The sequence below is a fragment of the Pan troglodytes genome, chromosome 7 (genome assembly GCF_028858775.2).
Source record: "Pan troglodytes isolate AG18354 chromosome 7, NHGRI_mPanTro3-v2.0_pri, whole genome shotgun sequence".
Lineage (NCBI taxonomy): Eukaryota > Metazoa > Chordata > Mammalia > Primates > Hominidae > Pan > Pan troglodytes.
The window spans coordinates 17,308,791-17,322,721 of NC_072405.2; the positions used below are offsets into that span (position 1 = coordinate 17,308,791).

The 13,931-nt window shown below is 38.3% G+C and overlaps 1 protein-coding gene across 4 annotated transcripts in view; it reads left to right on the top strand.

The window, feature by feature from the left end:
• The window catches only part of MTMR9 (myotubularin related protein 9), a 59,421-nt gene that overhangs the window by 31,700 nt on the left and 13,790 nt on the right, over positions 1–13,931 (top strand). For 2 of the 4 annotated variants that reach the window (XR_010159158.1, XM_016959090.4), the window contains exons 8-9: positions 884–1,104; positions 3,874–4,025. Coding sequence is in view for 3 of the 4 variants with exons in the window: in XM_016959090.4 (XP_016814579.1) it covers positions 884–1,104; positions 3,874–4,025 (373 nt within the window). In the remaining variant the exon portion in view is untranslated. Of the gene's footprint in view, positions 1–883; positions 1,105–3,873; positions 4,026–6,809; positions 11,908–13,931 lie in introns of those variants that run through there. The other 2 variants (XM_001138621.8, XM_003954192.6) reach the window with 2 other exon arrangements.

Here is a 13,931-nt window from a genome sequence, read left to right on the forward strand (position 1 = left end):
TCCTCATGATGCATAGTAGACAAACAAATGAGTATGACTGACTGATTTATATGTTATTTTAATGGATATCACAATTCTGTGAACCACTGTAAAATTTCTATGGCATTACCTTTGTCACATACAGTAGTAAAAGGACCCAGAGACAAAGCAGATCTGTGAAATTCCTAGCAGAGTATGATTTGTATTAAGGTCAGCATTTGGATTCTGAACAAGACAGTCAAATGAGTCTTAAATTTACTTTGGTCAGTAGATGGCAGACTCTTGCTGTTCATTTTGGGAGAAGAGGGTAATTAATGACAGCTTTATCTCCTGTAGAAAAGTACTCATAAAGATCTTTCAACACAATAACTTTGCATATATAATTAGAGATTTACTATCAGAGCTGACATTATAAAGGTGATCAGAGTTCCATATCTGTCTCCACTTAGGGTGAGGCTTGTTTAGTGTACAGCACAATCTACAGTGTTAGACAGAGGTGATGATTCTTCTTTGTACTGAGAGCTTATGTTCTTTGACTTTGCTCCAGGTTTTGTAGACCTAGAAAGGTTTATTTTGTAAGTTTGTTATTGCTTAAGTTCATTATTCTTCCATGGGATATTCCAAGGGCAGTGCAGTTCCTGTGGTCACACCTTAGCTGCGCAGCCTCATTAAGGTTTTGGAAGTGTGTCTTTTTCCTTAGTTGCTGCCGCTATTTATTTTATACCAAGAAGTCATTAATCTGTACAACAGCTACCCTAATTATATGATGTTCCAGGTACTAGGAGTGTCACTGTAACTGTGTGTAGTGGTGTCGGTTCTGTGATTGTGTGTACTGGTGTCGGTAGAATGCTCTGTCATGTGATCTCACCAGGATATGACTGTCACGCCTCCATCTTCCCCCTAGGCTGGTCACCCGTTCCAGCAGCGCTGTGCACAGTCAGCCTACTGTAACACGAAGCAGAAGTGGGAGGCTCCTGTATTTCTTCTCTTCTTGGACTGCGTGTGGCAGATCCTTCGTCAGTTTCCCTGTTCTTTTGAATTTAATGAGAATTTCCTCATCATGCTCTTTGAGCATGCTTATGCCTCACAGTTTGGAACATTTCTGGGCAACAATGAAAGTGAAAGGTGAGTACACTGCTCATATGGGGACCTTTCCTTTTCCATTGTTTTGGCTACTTCCTAAGTAGCCAGAATCTCTTAGGAGACCACGATTTGGATCTATATTAAAATTATTTATAAAAAGGTAGAGGCTACAATTAATTATAAGTTAAATGACCTGAAGTATATTCCTTTATGAGAGCATGTCCTAGACTTTGTTCTGTTAGGTTAAAATTAGTCCATACATGAATTAAGGGGCAACCATTTTAAATGTTAATTTCTTTACATAGGATCATATTACCTTACATGTGGAAAAAGCCTTGATTTATAATTCAGGTCTTCCCTCTAATTTTATTAAGAAAGTAAGATCCAGAGAAGTTACGTGACTTTTCCCAGGACATAGAGCCAGCTGGTCATCAAAAGTGTGGCCTAGAGCAGCGATCCCCAACCATTTTGGCACCAGGGACCAGTTTTGTGGATAACAACTTTTCTTTGGATTGGGTGGCAGCGGGATTGGTGATGGTTTTGGGGTGAAACTGATCCATCTCAGATCATCAGGCATTAGATTCTCATAAGGAGAATTCTCATAAAGGCGCACCCTAGATTCCCCACATGCGCAGCTCACAGTTGGGTTTGCGCTTCTCTGAGAATCTAATGCTGATGCTGATCTGACAGGAGGTGGAAATACGCGCTCATCTGCCACTCACCTCCTGCTGTGTGGCCAGTTCCTAACAGGCCACGGACCCTTACTGGTCCATGGCCTGGGGTTTGGGGATCCCTGGCCTAAATTACAGGTCTTCCTCCTCCTGCTCTAGACTTTGTTACACCTAGAAACTGTCCTCCGGCCAGAGTGACAAGCTCACCTTACAGCCCAGGCACCATCAAGTGTATAGGTTCATTTAGAAGATTCACACCAGAATGATCTTTCAGGGAGGTTGCCTGGTAATCTCTTCAGGGTACAATCACCAGACTTCCTTGCCTCATTGCTGGCAGCCACCATTTTCTGAAGCACGTGTTGCTTAGCCCTGGACTGTACTCTGGCAGGGAGGGACAGGAGGGATTGGCAATTTCTATAGCCGAGGAAGTTTGGTGAATATGACATAATATCCTCCCCACTTAGAGGGGAGGATTTAAGGATTAACGCATAATCATTAAAGGCTTTAAGACACCCTTCAGTAAAGCAATGTATATAAGTTTAATTCAGCATTAAAGAAATGTGTTTGATGATGAATTTTTTTTGGTGTTATACCTGTTAATATCCTCAGGACTAGCTTTCATGAAGGGATCAAAATAGATTCCCATTCTGTTTCCCAGTTGGTAGAGGCTGCCAGCAATGCTGATGGGAAGGATTCTGAAGTGGTGTCAGGCTCAGCCAGAGCAAGTTCAGTGGTTGGCCGGCCATGGGCAGGGGGCACAGGGCTGGAGGCAGTGGATGCAATAATGTCCTGTCCTTGTCATCCCTTGTTCCTGGGAACATAGCGTGGGACATGCTATCCCAGCAGTTAAAGTCCAGTGCCACATAGGCTCTGTGATTATGTGGATTATTTTTATTGCTAGCTCAAAAAGAATGCAGTAAGTTGCACGTAGCTCATAAGTAATCATGTGGTTTCAGAGACAAAACTGATTTTATAATAAAATCTCAGCTTAAACTGAGTCTTATGAGAATTGAATGTATTATCTTTTTGGTTGATGTAAGGTTTACCACAGACTGTCTTTCAATCTGTGTTAAAATGTATTTTTTTCTAAAACATGCCGATTGACTATTATCCTTCTCTAACAGTTTATTACATGATAAAGAGTGTTCCAGAGTTTTAGAATTATTATGAAGCCTGTTCATTGTATGTGGATATAGATTAAATATGTATTTACGTCAAGATTCACATTGATTTTTCATCTTTGACAATCTGTATTTTATGTACATGTAAGTTATTTTCCCTGAAAGCTAAGTCTCTAAAAAATTTTAAGTTTTGTTTGAGATTTGACTCAACCTCCATTTTTAATATTAATATGGGCGTAAGAAGGTTACAGTGGACTTTGGGGACTTGGGGGAGGGACAGAAGGGGGACAAGGGATAAAAGACTACAAATAGGGTTCAGTGTATACTGCTCGGGTGATGGGTGCACCAGAATCTCACAAATCGCCACTACGGAACTTACTCATGTAACCAAATACCACCTGTTCCCCAATAACTTATGGAAAAATTAAAATAAAAAATTAAAAAAAAACAATTAGAAAGTGGTTATCAAACAATGTAAATAATGAAGACCCTGGGGGTCTTTCCAGACATTGATATTTGTAAGCTATCCTGGTTGTTTCTGCACAACAAGCCCTTTCTTACAGAAACTAGAAAAATAAATAGGACATAAATGTCAAAAAGTGTATAATTTTTATGTGTATATTATAGGCTTCTCAGAAACAAAAAGGTTAGAAAGTTTTTTTATGCTTAGCTATTTTTAATTAAAATAGAATCCCAAATATAACAAAGGTCTTTTGTGTACAGTAATGTTCTCTGGGTTAAGGTTTAACACCAAACCTGATGTGACCAGATTCTGTTTTTATCCTCCTGCCAGCTTCTTGGAAGCCTGTAAAATACTCTTTGTTTTGTTGTTGTTGAGAGTTCTAATGCCGATTGAGCTTTTTGACAAATCTATTGATTTTTCAACACTTTGTTTCTCTACCAAAAGTCTTGTATTCTATCTTCTTTCATACTGAGAAGAAATTGTCCTAGTAAGAGGAGCACTCAATAATGGTTGTTATAAATTAATTACTTTAATGGCAGTGTTCTTTCTTGATCAGATGTAAGTTGAAGCTACAGCAGAAGACGATGTCTTTGTGGTCCTGGGTTAATCAGCCCAGTGAGCTGAGTAAATTCACCAATCCCCTCTTTGAAGCCAACAACCTTGTCATCTGGCCTTCAGTTGCTCCGCAGAGTCTTCCGCTGTGGGAAGGTAAACCACGCATCCTTTGCAAACTTCTTAACGGTCAGGTGTGCATGCGGCTGCCTGTGAGTGTGTGCTGTTGGTGATGTATGAAGATGGTGAGCTGGACGTGGCCCTCAGACCTGTGTGAATTGTCATTCTCAGTGTGGGCATGTTTTTCTCTTTCAAATCAGTTATCTAGCCACACTTTTTTTTTTTCAGTTCCCATTGAGAAATTAACAGTGTTTCTTTACATTGCTGTTTATATTGGATATTTTTCTAGATAAGAAAGTACCTTACTGTTTGCCTTAGAGAGTTGGTAGGTAGTTGGGACATGAATAAATTGTAAGCTCATCAGGGAGAGTTTCTGTCCCTTAATGAAGCAGTCATTAGGATAGGTTCTTGTATTAAATGGTATTAAAGAGTTACATGGCTGGGCATTCCAGTAAGTTTCTATAAATGGGCACAAAATACCATCAGTGCAGTAACACAGATATTTCATTGTTCTTATGGCACTTTATGCTTAATTTTTAAATCTATTCTAAAGTAGATTTTTTATATGCACTGATTTTTCCAACTATTGAAGCTTATCCCCTTAAGTATTGAAGCTTATTAATTAAAACATAACCAAAATCTGGCCAGGTGTGGTGGCTCACGCCTGTAATCCCAGCACATTGGGAGGCTCAGGTGAGTGGATCACTTGAGGGCAGAAGTTCAAGACCAGGCTGGCCAACATGGTGAAACCCCATCTCTACTGAAAATACAAAAATTAACCAGGCCAATTTGGTGGTGCGGGTCTGTAGCCCCAGCTACTCAGGAGGCTGAGGCAGGAGAATCACTTGAATCTGGGAGGCAGAGGTTGCAGTGAGCAGAGATGATGCTACTGCACTTTAGCTAGGGTGACACAACGAGACTTTCTCAAAAAGATAAAAATAAAGATAAAATAACCAAAATCTATCTGAACTATATAGTGTTTCATTAAACAAAGCCTCTAAAATACCACTTAATTTTTAAAGTTATTTTGAAGATAATAAGCACATATTTATTCATGTTTATGTTTAATAGCATAAAGTATACATACAAGAATGGTAGCTGTTTGTTAAATTAAACCGAATTACCGTTAATGCCAGTTGTTACGCCGTATTCTAGTATGTTATACTCTCAAAGGCAATTCACGTGTGGAAAACTATTTGCCCTTTGTGGAAACGGGTCTCAGATTGCTTTGGCTTCTGAGTCTGAGACCAAATCAGTTTCTGTCTCTTCTCTGGATGTCAGCTGTCACATCTAGTTCCTCTTGGCTTATCTGCCATTAGTGGCTTCCTTCCACCTCAGTTCATGCTTCTAATCTTATCTATTGAAGTGTCCCCTAGTTAGCATTGTGGGGAAATGGTCTTAGACGGTCTTGAGGTTCTGGGTGTGAGCTTTAGTGCTTTGATTTGTGAAGGGATGGTGACTGCTCAGAACTTCTCTTTGCTTACTTTCGTGATTGTCGTCACAGTCAGTACAGGGTTCATGATCTCTTAAATGAGAGGTTACAGTATTCTTCCTGTTTAGGACTTCTGGGACAATGTACTTAAAAGCCACTGTCACATTTAACAACTGAAATGAGCGTAGCTGTTTGGGAGAAAACCCACATTGGGAGCTGGGTGGCCTGAAGGATGATTTAATTGCTTTGTACCAAACCTCCTTGTGGAGCTTAGAGATAAGTGATGGGATGAAATCCTTGTTCTGTGGATTAAGTACTGTCATGCCGGAGTTTCATTATGTGTTTCCTGCTCCTCAACCTAGAGCTGGGAGAAGAAGAAGCTCTCTATTAGGTAAAATCCTATGGTAGGCATCTATATTGAATAAGACTGCTCTTCGGCCTTAAAATGTCTCTCTGCTGTTTACATTTACATCACAGCTAACCATTAATATTTAGAAATTCCCGAATTAGAAAAATCAACATGGGTGGGTCAGGCTTTACGCTGTGGTTCTGCTTTCCCTTTCTGATACAGCCTGATGTTGGGAGCTGCATAGAAGGGCTCATTAGGACCCATGGCAGTTTGGTTTGTAGAGAGTGTTTTAATGAATCATAAAACCTTTGTGAACTTGCCATCCACTGACATGGTGCAGCCTGGAAGATTTTCGTGCCTCCTTACTTGAGTAACTGTAAGGCATTATTGTGGTATGATACAGTTAACATAGGGCTATGGAGAGGAGAAAATATTTCCTTTTGGTTCATAATAAAAGGATAATTATTATTATTTGGGGAAAGAAGCAATTGCCTGCAGAATTGAAAGATTGCCTCTCAAGTAACAGGGAGAGAGGCGTGTAAGCACGTGGGCTACAGTTCAGGCTTTCAAATAACAACGTATGTGGTTCTGCTTTTACTGTAGTTGTCACTTTTCAGGTGAAAATGGCTTCACACATTTAAGGGATCTTACATGTCTGAGCAATATTCTATAATTATAAAAATAAATGATTTATATTGTGAAATTGGAAAGTTTATGACATTGTAAATTATCATCTTGTTTTCTTGAATATATCATAAAATGGTATTTGGATCTATTTGATAATTTTGTGGGATATTTCTGAAGAATCAATGAGCATGTACATACAAGTAGTGACTTCTCAAATATTGTATTCAATTGCATCCTTTTCAGTACCTCAAGATTCCTGTATATTTTAGAGTATAATAAAATACAGATGTGAGTTGTGGCAACAAAAGAAAAAAGAATGTATAATACATAAATTACATCTTATCCACAAATGTAATTTTAATCCATTGTATATACCTTTCTTCCTTCTGTTTTCCATTCCTGGATTCAATAGGTATTTTCCTACGTTGGAATAGATCCTCTAAGTATTTGGATGAAGCATATGAAGAAATGGTTAACATCATTGAATATAATAAAGAATTACAAGCAAAAGTCAATATCCTTAGAAGGCAGTTGGCAGAACTGGAAACAGAGGACGGGATGCAGGAGAGTCCCTGAAAGGTCTCCTCGCACCCTTCGCAAGGACCTTCTTGGGCCTGTGTCCGCCGTTCTCTCCTTGTGCCCTTCAGTTCACTTTTACACGGTAGCCTTGAAGTGAAGGCTTTAGATGTGGGACCCCTCTAATGTAATGGATTTCTCAATACTGTATGAATAATGAAACTTACTATCATAAACCATGTTTCATGTGGCCTGTTAGGGCCTGTCACTTTGGGAGCCTGAAGGAGGTGCTAGTCATTTTATTTTTACGTGAAATAGATGACCTATTTAATGCCATTTGTGTTTCATGCCATTTTATCCAAAGCTTTTTCTCTGTGTCCACTCTCCAAACAGCATTCTAGAGCAGTCAAGGAGACAGCTAATCTCTCTAGGGACTATTTGGTGGTTTGAAAAAAGGGTCAGACTTCTAAACACTCTGACCATAGAAATGTTTTTCAAAATGGCAACAATGGATAAACCAAGGATTTTGTGTTTAACAATCCATTTCCAGTGTCTTCGCCACAAAAAATAGCCATTTTCTTTAAAATAGTTTTGAAATAACGAAGCTGAAATCTATTCTCATTCTTGTTTGTCAAGAAAGGAAAATCTGTTATTCAAGGTAAATTATTTCTACAAGGGCAACAGGTATGGTCCTCCGATATTTACATTAAGAAGAGTTAAATTTATTTTAACGTAGACACTAAAAGTATGTGCAATATACAATTAAAGTAGGAATTTGTTACTGATTGAGAATTGTTACTGGTGAATTGGTTTTCAGGTTTTGAGCATACATATACAATGTGTTTCAAATGCTGCTTGTAAAATTAAACCATCATCTAGAGTAGAGTTAATTTGTTATAATCAAGCTACAAATAGGTTTTCTTAAACCAGAGATGCACTGCCCTTGTCTAAAGTTCTTATTGCACTGGTTTATATGTGTATGTGTGTTTTATTGTGTGTTTTTTTAATTTGTAAGTATTCTAAGAGTTTACTAATACTAAGGTTAAAATTTTCATGTTGACCTGAGCCTTTTGCAAATTTGCTTTGGCTCTATTGATCTGTCCATTATGTGTTAGGCAAATATAACTTGAGGGGGAAGTTTATGAATATAATATAGCTCTGTGTTTTAAACCTCAGAAACAGATTTGAGTGTTTCAGTGTTATAGAAACAGTGATGACTATTCATGCTCTGCTAGTCTATGCCTGCAACTCCAAATGTTTGTAGTTCAGTATTTCCCACCTACATTTCTGTTTGGTGACATTGCTCATTTTAACAAATATGACCGAGTCTAGTTTTTCTTTAAAAGGATAGTTTATGAGTAATCTTTAAAACCATTTCCATACCATCTGTATATAACCATTTCGGTAGAGAACACGCTACACTGAACCCTGCTTTAGAGCTGTGTGTTGAGCTAAAAATACAATTTTTAAAAAATTGACTAGCAAAATCTTTGGCCACACTGAGAAGCCTTTGAAAATGGCAAATACTTTTCATCACCAGTTGCCCAATTCATCATTCTTCTGCTTCCTCAGCCTTGTAGCAAAGGCTACACAGCAGCCCACAGTCCACAGTCTTTTTGGGAAAATTGGCCTGCCGCCTTCTTTAAGCTCAGTTTATTTTTGACTTATTTCTTTGCTGTAGTTATGAACCTTGTGGCATTAAAATCCCATGGCAAGGTGCATTAGAGATGTTCTCGTAGCTCTGCATTGTGTGAAATGTCCATCTTAGTTTTGTTAAAAAAAAAAAAAAAAGGAAACAGCCTCACTTTTTTGTGCTCCCTCAGAATTGCTTGCTATGTCTGTTAATACAGCTGAGCTTTTTGTTTTCTTCTCTTTTTGTCTCAAGATTGTATATGAAGGAGCCTTTTCTTCTCAGCTAACAGGCATATAAGGAAAACCATCTAGAGAGTTTTCTTTAGAAGTGACTCCCATTAGGCTGGTGTGGTGGTGTGTGCCTATAGTCCCAGCCACTAGGAAAGCTGAGGCAGAAGGATCCCTTGAGCCTAGGAGGTTGAGGCTGCAGTGAGCTATGATCGCATCAGTCCACTCCAGCCTGAGCAACAGAGCGAGACCCTGTGTCTAAGTAAAGAAAAAGCCTGAAGTGACTCCCACTGCTTCTGTTGATCGGCCATAGGGCTTCCATGGGTGGAAACTTGCGAGGGAGTTTGTATTAGGTCTGGTCATGGAGAGATGATGTACCATCAAGGTAGACCCATCTTCCTGATGCACATTTGCTGTGCGAGCCAGAGTACAGTCATAGCACGGTATTCGCATTTCGTTTTCTCTGTCTCACTGAGACAACAATCTATACTGTTTTGGCAAGTTTGCATTTTAGTATTAATTTATAATTAGGGATTGTTCAAACTTCAGATCTGTTTACAGGTTGTAAAAATAAACTTCGGTATCAGTGCATCTACAAAAGTGTTATTTGGTAATCCAAATATTAGAGTTTTCCCAAATCCAAAAACGGTCAAAAATAAGTCCATTATCAATATAATTTGAAGAAGATTTTTAGTAGTACTGTTAAGTTCGTGCTTACTTGGATGAGAAGAATAAATGACACGGATACACTCCTGAGAAGACACTTGTTAAACATTGCATCAGAGAGTTGCCTTTGATAAATGTGGTATTAAACGCTTGAATGAAGAGAATGGTGGCAGAATGAGTGAGCAAGCAGATTGCCCCAGAGGGGCCAGTAATAATCACGTGAGGGATAATCAGATTCCTGCGTATTCAGCATCTTCTCTATTCATGTGGAGTGAAAGCTGGTTTTTATACAGGAGATACGTAAAGTAGGCCTCACAAAGAATATTTTTAAAATACAAAGGATCACCACAATCCTCTATTGAACATATAAGGATCCTCAGATTTAAATAAGTACTTTTTTTTTTTAATCAGAAGAACATTGTTGTTTGATTATATGTTTTTAAAAACCTGAAGCTTTTTTGGTGGCAGGACCTTTCAATAAATATTTATTTGGTCAAAATTTTTTATTTTGATTTTATTAAATGGGAAGAAAGCAAGCAGAAATAGTAAAATTCAGTAGGTTTAAAACAATCTATAAATGTATTTTATTTCCAAGAAAACTTAGGGTCTCAAAGCAAGATTTTAAAGTGATTTTTGAGAAGACTTCGGGGGGACAGTAATAGACATTCATGTCAAATCCCATATGGGGGATTTTTAAACATTTCTTTGAACTTTGAGGCCTGATTTAGGAGTGGGATTTTATTGCTTTTTGTTGTAAAGGATGAAATTTTGTGGGGTTTTAGTCTTTGATTCAGTCAGTATTTGGTTTATGTTAAATAAAAAATCAGTATCATGGAAAAGTTATGACCATAATTTAGTCTCCTCAAGTGAAAAACAGGAGTAATGTTTCGTTGCACTTTGAAAGATCTGCTTCAAGGCATAACTCTTGTAGTTGTCTGGTTTCAGGGATAGCTGTTTGAATTGTCAGTCTAAAGTAGGTCATCAGGTTAACTTATTATCCGACCTTAATCTGGGATAAAGATTTTGGTATTTGCCCACTTCTAGATAGAATGAATGAAAACGACACAAGTGTTTTATGAGCACTCTTTATCAGAAAGGTATTTCCTGGACGAGAAATGGGCAATAGTTACAATAGTTGATCCTCTGTTCTGGAAGCTTTGAAATTTATCAGAGAATGAAGTCATTCAGTACATCTGATAAAGTTTTGTTGTTGTTGTTGTTGTTTTAATTGGGCAACCCTCAGAACTGAAGAGGTTCAGAGAACTTTCCAGGTTTATACTATACCTCAAGACCACATAGATTAGCTACTGCTTATTCTTTCACATGGGCTAGGCCTGTTCTCCTCCTCCAGACCTAGTATTCTAAGTTATTACCACATAGTATTTTTATGTTACCCATCATCTTTAAAAACATTATAGGCTGGGCATGGTGGCTTACGCCTGTAATCCCAGCACTTTGGGAGGCCAAGGCGGGCGGATCATGAGGTCAGGAGATTGAGACCATCCTGGCTAACACGGTGAAACCCCATTTCTACTAAAAATACAAAAAATTAGCCAGGCGTGGTGGCGGGCGCCTGTAGTCCCAGCTACTCAGGAGGCTGAGGCAGGAGAATGGTGTGAACCCGGGAGGCAGAGCTTGCAGTGAGCCGAGATCGCACCACTGCACTCCAGCCTGGGCGAAAGAGCAAGACTCCATCTCAAAAAAATAAATAAATAAATAAGACTCATTTCTCCATTTACATTTATTCTCAGATGATAAAATATATACTGATACTATAACTTTCTTATGGTATCAGTTTTATTTTCTTGAATAAAATTACTTCTACCTTCACTTGGTCTTTATAATCCACTGTCCACAGCATCTGCCTTTAAACCAATAGTCCCAGAAGAGACCCTGTGAAATTCTAGGACTGGGTATTAAAATGCCTGAACCTGTTATCTAAATCCTTTTTAAGAAACTTAATGTTCCAGCTCTTGAACTACACTGTGGAAGAGTAATTCGTGCCCAATTTAGTGGAAGATAATGAGGCTCACTGTAAACGCTACATTGTCCTGCAAAGTAATTCTGATGAGAGTTTACTGACTTCTAGAGCCATTCTCTTTAACCGTCTGCAGGTCTAAGGATTAACTATATTTGTGATTTGTAATAAAACTGAGTTGTACAACACTGCCTGTGTTTGTCTGGCCAAGACATTTGCTTCACTTTTAAAATGCACGTTATCTTTGGAGAGGTGAATTATTCTACAAAATGCACCCTAAATCTCATTGTTTAAAACCTTACTGATCTAATACCATCTACACAAAAAAATGTTGTACTTGCAGAACTTAGTTTATAAAAACAAAGAATGTGTATTTCTTCAATAGCCGGGTATTTGGATTGTTCTCTTGATAATATTTGAATGTGACTCTAGGATTTAAGTGCACTATTATTCATGGCTTATACAATAAAATTGCACTGTATGGCAAATATGTCTATAATGTATGCTTTGCTGAAACCTCAAGAGTGCTGTAAGGTACAGGTTTCCATATTGTGAACCTGTGTATACACACACACACATATACATATAGTCTTAGGGAAAAAAAAAGCAGAACTTTTGTAAGTCTGTGTAACATTTTAATATTGTTTGTAATATTCACTAGGTGATAATTTCCCCTGTACCCTATAACTGTAATCATTCACCTTGGGTTGGCCGGTTTGTCAAGCTTGGTTTACTGAATCAAGAAAGAGTCTTGTCGAATGTGGTACTGTTCTTAGTGTGTAATATTTGCGTATGGTGTTCCTCTGCCTCAGAGGACAGTTGCACAGATGGCTAATGTTAAATTTCTATAGACGATGGTAATACAATCTGAATATATTTAAGTGCTAATAAATTAAATCTGTGGGCTTATTTTAATTTTTTTTTCAAATATTGGTGAAGGTTTGGATGGTGTTTCAATTAAATCTATATATTTTTTACCTTACATTTTGAAAAAATTGGGATGTGCAAAAAGGCTGCAAAATAGTACACTGATCTCCCTAGATTGTTCCTAGATTGAATGATTGGTAAAATTTTCCACATTTGCTTTAATACCACGTGTGTGTGTGTGTGTGTTACACTGTTATTTTGCTGAAACATCCGAGTTAGCTGCAGACATTGTGACCCTTTCTTCTAAATACTTCACAGGAATCTCCCAAGAATTAGGAGTATGTATTCTACATATTGATTTAGTATGTATTAATATAAACACATGACTCAATGACGGTAAAAGGAAAGCTCTTTCTTAGAGTAGAATGCCAGCTATTAAATGTGGAAAGAAAATGGAATTAAAAAGCCACTATTTGGCATATTATTACAGTAATCATTGACTTAGGCAATGCCTAACAGTGAATGGCAAAACTAGCAGGTGAAAGTTAGTGAAGAACAGAATATAATCTCCAAATAGCCTTACACAAAATACTTACTAGTTACAAAGGAGAAAATACTAACTTTATAGTGAAAGGAACTGGTAGATATCACCTTATCTCAGGAAAAGTTAACATCATTAGTAATGGGACATATCAACATCATGTGCCTTCTGATATGATCCATCCAGAAACAGCACCACTGTTGGAGGGAAAAAGCAGTCTTAGGAGTTTTATAGTTTAAAATCTTACATTTAGATCTTAATCCATTCTGCATTAATTTTTGTATATCGTGTAAGGTAAGGGCCCAATTTCATTATTTGCATATGGATATTCAGTTTTTCCCAACACTTTGTTGAAGAGACTGTCCTTTTCCCATTGTGTGGTCTTGTTATTTTTGTTGAAGATTATTTGACCATATGCATATTTATTTCTGTGCACTCTATTCTCTTCCATTGGTCTATATGTCTGTGTTAATCACTGGAAGGCTGAGGCGGGAGGATCACATAGGGCCAGGAGTTCGAAACCAGCATGGGAAACATAACAAGACCGTGTCTTTACAAAAAATTAAAAAATTAGCTAGGCATGATGGTGCTCATCTGCAGTCCTTGCTACTCAGAAGCTGGAGTGGGAAGATCACTTGAGCCCAGGAGTTCCAGGATACAGTGAGCTATGATCATGCCATTGCATGCCAGCATGCATGCATGCTGTATAACAGAATCTGTATAACAGAGACAGATTCTGACTTAAAAAAAAGAAAGAAAGCAGATCACTTATTTTGTATTTAGGTTTGTCTGATGTTAACATTGAAAAGTAACTGAATGTATAGACAACTACATCCTTCAATAATTATAATAATAGCTCCCGCTCCCTTTCCCTCTCACTCTCCCTCTCCCTCTCCCCCTCTCCCTCTCCCTCTCTCCCTCTCTCCCTCTCTCCCTTTCCCCACGGTCTCCCTCTTCCTCTCTTTCCACGGTCTCCCTCTGATGCCGAGCTGAAGCTGGACTGTACTGCTGCCATCTCGGCTCACTGCAACCTCCCTGCATGATTCTCCTGCCTCAGCCTGCCGAGTGCCTGTGATTGCAGGCGCGCGCCGCCACGCCTGACTGTT